This window comes from Rhinolophus ferrumequinum, chromosome 8, assembly GCF_004115265.2.
Source record: "Rhinolophus ferrumequinum isolate MPI-CBG mRhiFer1 chromosome 8, mRhiFer1_v1.p, whole genome shotgun sequence".
Classification (NCBI taxonomy): Eukaryota; Metazoa; Chordata; class Mammalia; order Chiroptera; family Rhinolophidae; genus Rhinolophus; species Rhinolophus ferrumequinum.
In genome coordinates this window covers 546142-552594 of record NC_046291.1, presented here as the reverse complement: position 1 = coordinate 552594, position 6453 = coordinate 546142, and the positions used below count along the sequence as shown (strand labels likewise).

Below are 6453 nucleotides of genomic sequence, written 5' to 3'. Positions count from 1 at the left end.
TCTCCGCTTTGTTCTCCGCTGCCACTTTCCCGCTTTCTCGCCTTCTCGGCTAGCGCGGCTAGCGAACAGCTCCTTCCCCAAACCTTCGCTTCGCGTTACTTTAAAATCCCTCTGAAGAGAAGAGGTGAAAGGAAACTAGAACCTGGACTCAAACCGGCCACGTCCCGTGGTTCGACAGTAACTTCCCGAAGCGTTTTCACGTCGGGGTAGAAGCAGCCAGAAAACACGGGGTCCCAGATGAAGATGTTTAAGACTTACTGTGTGAAAATCTGTATTCAGCATGAATACTGAGGAAACACACACACACACTAAAAGACAGGTGTATTCTAGGGGTGTTGAAACTATCGCAAGGAACTCCGGAAGTCTTGACAATTTTTAAGAAATACGACCCAAGTCATCAAATGACAGGAACTGCAACACATGTCCCCTTATTGACACAAGTCCTCCCCACTCGGAGGTCTGGTTTCCCCTTGAGATGAAAGCCAGTAATGTTTCAGCCCAATTTGCTGTTAAAACAGTTTCATGATTGAAAGCTTTTTTGAAAGAAAGGGTGTATTGAGCCATACGCTAGCCAGAAAAGAACCAGGTCCTGGGGTGTGCAGTCTAAACCGCCAGCAGCAGTGCTACCGTGTTTCCCTGAAAATACGACCTAGCCGGGCCATCAGCTCTGATGCGTCTTTTGAAGCGAAAGTTAATATAAGACCCGGTCTTATTTTACTATAAGACCCGCTCTTCTCATAATATAATCTTATATTAATTTTTACTCCAAAAGATGCATTAGAGCTGATGGTCCGGCTAGGCCTTATTTTCGGGGAAACACGGTAGGTGAAGGCAACATGTCCGCGGTCCTGGGGTTGACAAGCTCTTGGTATACAGCAAGTAGAAGGAAGATGTGAGTTGTTCAAGAACTGATACTGGCTGTGAAGGGGGTGTGAGAAGGTGGAGCAGGGCTAGCTTGGGGATGGGTGCAGTCCAGGGAGGAAGTGTTTGCTCCTTTGGATTGGCTGTGGGCAACAGTGAGGGGAATCCACAGGTAACCAGGAAGTGGAGGCTTCTGGGGGGCAGTGGCCCTAGCTATTCTCCAGATAACCGTAGAAACAGGCACTTGGAAGTTAATTTGAAGTTCCAACACACACTCAGGAATGCAAGCAGTCTTGTTGGTTTTGCCCTGCATTGTTTAAATGACTAACCTCTTTCTTGTGTCTTCCCTCCACCCTCTGGCCTGCTGTAATTAATTCACGACATCTCAGAATTTTCTTGTCATGGTATTTCTTCTTAAATTTCAAACCTGTAGTAATTCGGGTGTAGAGCCTACGCATCTTTCAAACGTGGGTAGTTGTGAAAAAAACTAAAACGGTGTGTTCCCTCAACTGCCTGAATTCCACCACTCGTAAGCCCAGTACCTTACTTTATAAACATTTCTTCTTGTTTCACCAACTTTGTTCTGAACTGGGACCTGGTTCTGAACTTGGTTCTGGTTCAGAAAAGGGACCTGATTCTTGCATGAATACAATTTACAGAGTACCTGCTCTGTGCCAAGCACTGCGCTGGGTGCTAAGACCTATCTTTTTACACAAGGATTACATCAAAGAAAAGGACATTTGTAATCTGTGTGGGGTCAAAGAATTGGTTGTTTTTGATGGTTTTTAATCTTTCTTCTTAAAACACTCCACTGTCAGCACCTCAAAATAAATTGTTAATGCTTTTACACCCAAAGCCTAAGAAAACCCTGTGCTACCCCACAACCTGGAAAGCATCAAGGAACCTAAGCAGTTATCCAGCTCTGGAAACAAAGAAACGGCTGGGGTGCCAGGTTTGCTCTAAGAGCCAGCAGTATCTTCAGTTTGCTATGAACATGTTGCTCTCTGGGCACATACTTGGAACGTGGACAGAAAAATGCATCAGTCTCAGACTCAGAACTTTTCTCCCCAGTTCTTTCTGTGAAAAACACTCTCAAAGTATCAAACCTTCTACTGCCATCAAGTCAGATGAATTTTGTTTCATATAAAGAACGAACAGCTCTTGTAGAGTGAGGACTTTGCATTATCAGCCCATGGCACGCCTGTCTGAAAAAAACATTCTGTAACTGCTCTTGTGTTATAAACATCATAAACACTACAAGGATAAATGTTTGGGGTTTTTTTCCCCCCACTTTTGAAAACAGTTCTTAGAACATAAGGAAACTCATTTGAATTCTGAAGTTCTGTATCACTTTTTCCTACACATAAAAGCACATGTCTCCAAGCTCTGTCTAACTGACCCTGATGGAGGAGTCCCATCTCTTTCCCGTGATGGCAGAGACTCGAACAGCAATTTCTAGAGATGGGGAAATCCTGTGTCCTAGTAGTTGAGAATCACATTAGCTGTTATCTGAGCGTCCTAAAATATTAAGACCGTTGAGTGCTGAGCACAGGGCCATAGTGGAGGCGGCCTGGCCCCCGAGTACCTTCCTCAGGGCTCTGGGCAGCAGCCGCCTTGGTACCTGCAGCAAGTGGGAACTGTGGGAAGAGAGTGGGGAGTCTTCCTTTTTCTTGTTTTCTTCCTGGTGTTTCAGAAGGCGTGAGGGGAGAAACTTTCCTCTTACCCCTAAGCACTCTCTCCCCTCCAACAGGTACAAAATGGAGCCTGGCTTTCATGTGCTTGAGCAAGCTGATTGTTTCAGAGGGGATGCACGGAGCCGGGGACAGGGGGTATCTGAGTGTGAGAAGCCCTGGGACCGGAGCAAGAGTAGGACAGTGAGGGAGAGGTGGCGCCAGGCTGGCGCGGGGATGTCTGGGGCTGCTGGGAGGGTCTGCTGCACAGCCCGCCTGACATCAGAGCCCAGACAGGTGATGGGCCAACCCGGACAAGCTGGGCCCAGAGAAAGGGAGGTGCCCGAGACCGCCACTCTCTCCCAGTCTCCTGAGACGGAGCAAGCTGCAAAGCTTGCTGGGGTCCCTGGAGGGACCCCAAACTGTGTGAGGCTGGCCCTCCCTCCAGCTGCAGTGAGTAGGGGTGCAGAAACAAAGTGCTTCCCACACTGGCATTGTGGAAGAATTCAGACAGTCCAAGTCAGGGTAAGTGTTTACTAACAAAGTGGTTTAATTTGGAAAATGTTCAAGGAAATAAATGAATAAAATACGCTGGTCATTTGGCTAACCAGTTCTGCAAATTCCGCCTATCAGATGAGCAGAGGCCAAGTCAGAGGAAACAGAAATGTGCATATATACAGAAGTAGAAAGAGATTTACAAATTTATTGATGCTTTTCAGAAGTTCACAGATGAAATGGCCTCTCATAGTACAAAACTCAATTGAATACTACCATGTTTTTTCAAAGTCATGAAAAAAATGAACTCCAAGTCTATTTTATAAACCTAAAATGGTACAACATCACTGGGCTTTTGTTCTAGCATTTATCAAACTCACACATGTGTTTTTCAGAGGTGAACTTGGCCTAATTCCTGAGAATTAATTTCTCTCAACAGAAGGGCCTGAAAACAACGTGATTTCCTGGTTGGGTGAAACCATCGTTAGGGGGCTCCCCTGGGGCCCGAGGCCACTGTGCTTGGGGTCCTGCTCTCCGTCTCCAGACTCATAATGGACAGAACTCCGCTGTCTGAGGAAAGAAGATGGTAGTGCATCATATGCTAACACCACATGATTCTAAACCACTTTGCTTCCCTCTAGAAGAATTCCTAGGAGCAAAAGCCATCCGAGGGACCCTTCCAAACCCAACTGGCACTGTTCCAGAGTCCCTGGACCCGCCGAGGTGCGGTGGGGTTCGAGGCTGGAGTCATCACCACCAGCTCAGTGACCAGCCACATGGGCTGGGTGGCCCGGCTGGGCAGCCATCTGCCTCGTCTGAAGAGCAGGGCCCTGCAGGTCCCCGAACACTGACTCACGTCTATGGCCTCATTCCCCTCGTCAGCCCATTCACATCACTGCAGCAACTGCATTTCTCAAACCCCAGCCCCCACCCCTTCTGTAGGTACCATCTCATCACAGGCTCCCACAGGGACTCACTCACCCACCTTCCAAGGCCCACAGGCAAAGCTCTGAACCCCGGGGGCATTCAGGGGCCCCTGGAACAGAATCAAGTCCCGTTTGTTTCATAGGGGACGAGCCAGCTATGGGCCGTGACATTTGTGTCCAGAACAGCATGGGAGGAGGGAGCCTCCCCGTCCTCCCCGGACCCAAAAGGCAGCCTGGGGAACCTCCTCACCTCTCACCTGGCTTATTTACTTGATACACCTCCTCCCAGGTGTAGTCAGCAAGGTTCACAGGCTGCGTCACCCAGGGGTTTGTCACCAGCTTCTCCAAGGTGGTGCGCTGCTCAGGGACAGGCTGCAGCAACCCAGACAGGAGGCTCATTAGATCTGGGGACATAAAAAGCTGCCCTAGGCATGGGGCCAGAAGACCAACATTGGTCTGGCCTGGGTCAAGTGAAGCGCATCTGAAAACCGCGGGTCCTGGTCTGCCCCCATGAGCACCTGACCGGCAGCGAGGAGCCCTGGAACCCCACTTTTAGCTAGTACCCCAGGGTTTCTGGCGCACAGGGCCCCAGCTGTGCTTCGAGAAAGGCTGCGAGAGACATCTATCACCTCTAAAATGACAACTTGGCGTTCAAGGTCCTGCCTTAGGATGCGCAGAGGTCCCTCACAGCAGCCTGTCCTGGGGGCTCTGGCTGTGCAGAGCTGTGAATGACACAGGATGCATGTGACAGCAGAGGGAAGAGGCCCCCAGTGCGTCCCCACAGGAAGGAAGCACGAGCTCTGAGAAGAGGCCCAGCCTGGAGTCTGGATGGGTGCCCCTCACCCCAGGGCACTCCGAGCCTCCCTATCCCGGCAAAGTGTCCTGAGAGCCTGACGAGAGAGCACATGGGACAGCCTTTGTGGGTGGGACAGCATGCTGCATGGGCCATGGAGTTGTCGGGCCCAGAATTTGAGCCAAGCCCTGCCAGGCCTCTCCTGGGCCGCTGTGACCCCCAGATGCACAAGCTGCAGCCAACCCCCTCGTGATGGTGTCTGGAGGTGATGAGGCTGATTAGGTGAGGTCGTGTGCCCGCCCACCACGCGATCATAAGAAGAGATGCCAAGAAGCTCGCTGTCCCGCCTCCACCACGGGAGGACCCAGAGAAAAAGGAGGCGACTGCTGACAGGGAAGGTTCTCAGCAGGATGTGACGCTGCCAGCTCCCTGGTCGCGCTCCCGGACTCCAGACCATGAGCAGTAAACGTCTGTCATTTCGGCCTGTTGGTGGTGGCCGTCATGGCCACTGAGCCGACTGACACAGGCTTCTAAGCCAAGCAGAAATCCCAGGCACGGACTTCGTGTATGAAGCCCTCTCACCTCACTTGTCATAACGATAAATGACAACTACGGAATCACAGAATGTCGAGATTGGAAGGGACCTCAGAAGCCGGGTCCGGCATCTGTCAGACCTCTGCCAACCCCTCGCAACTCCTCATTGAGTGTACCGGGCCGGCCCACTCTGGACCCAGCCACCGAGCCCTCATCCGCCTCCCCACCTCAGAGGCAAACCGCCACCGTGGCCCTGAGGGGAGCCTGTGGTGGGACAGAAACCCGAGGCTTCCATCCACAGGAGCTGCTTGGGGGCAAGTCCTTCCATCACCCCAAGTGCTGAGTTTCTAAGCTGAGGGTGGGACCGACAGTCATTGCCACGGCCGAACTCAAGCGCTCTAAGGTCTGTCTCTCAGAACAGGGCCCTGTGATCCAAAGGGGAACACTCACAAAAACACAATGACTGTGATGTTTTGAAGTCATATTCAAACGATCCTCACATGCAGATCGAAGTATGAGAGGAACAGACAGGAAGGAGGCCGTCAGCACGGACACGCTCTCGAAGGCTGGAGGCGGGGAGACGCTGGGTGCAGCCGCGCTCACCTTGCGACACCAGGTACGGGGGGTTCATTGCAGCCTCCACGGTCTCCTCCAGCTCGCAGAAGGGGTTCTCCTCAAAGACCAGTGTGTACAGCGTCACTCCCAGCGACCACATCTCCAGCTCCGGCCCCCTGTACCTGCGACAGGACAAGGAAACAGTCGGGGCGGCAGGTGCTCGGCTGAGGCGCAGGCCAGCCCGCAAGTGAGCCCTGGGCCCCAGTCACCCGAGCAAGTGCGGCTCCCGGTGAGGCTAGCCAAGCTCCATCGACACCCAGCCAGGCGTCACCATGCGCCAGGAGAGACTGGAAGAGCCACGTCACAGGGCTGGTGAATCAGACTAATCCTGGAGACAGAACATCAACCATGGGACGCGGCAGTGCCTGCAGCACATGGGCGCACATGGCATCCTCTGGGGGTATGTGGGGCTTCTTGGAGGAGAAGGAACTGGACCCCACAGGTTCTCAGCTCACCAGGGCCACTGAGAGCCACAGGGGGTTTAAGAACAGGGCAGCGTGCCCTTCAGATAGCTGGCTGAGGTGACACATGAAGGGTGCTCAGGGTGACATGGCACAGT

The 6453-nt window shown here is 52.2% G+C and overlaps 1 protein-coding gene across 6 annotated transcripts in view; it reads right to left on the bottom strand.

Annotated features, from left to right (window-relative positions):
- Positions 1–3: 3 nt before the first annotated feature.
- Positions 4–6453, bottom strand: part of PASK (PAS domain containing serine/threonine kinase) — a 34729-nt gene continuing 28279 nt past the window's right edge. For 4 of the 6 annotated variants that reach the window (XM_033111336.1, XM_033111334.1, XM_033111337.1 and 1 more), the window contains 3 exons: positions 5883–6016; positions 4210–4356; positions 3069–3596 (listed from right to left, as the gene is read on the bottom strand). In XM_033111336.1, coding sequence (XP_032967227.1) covers positions 3511–3596; positions 4210–4356; positions 5883–6016 — 367 coding nt within the window. In that variant the 3' untranslated portion in view covers positions 3069–3510. Of the gene's footprint in view, positions 112–3068; positions 3597–4196; positions 4357–5882; positions 6017–6453 lie in introns of those variants that run through there. The other 2 variants (XM_033111338.1, XM_033111339.1) reach the window with 2 other exon arrangements.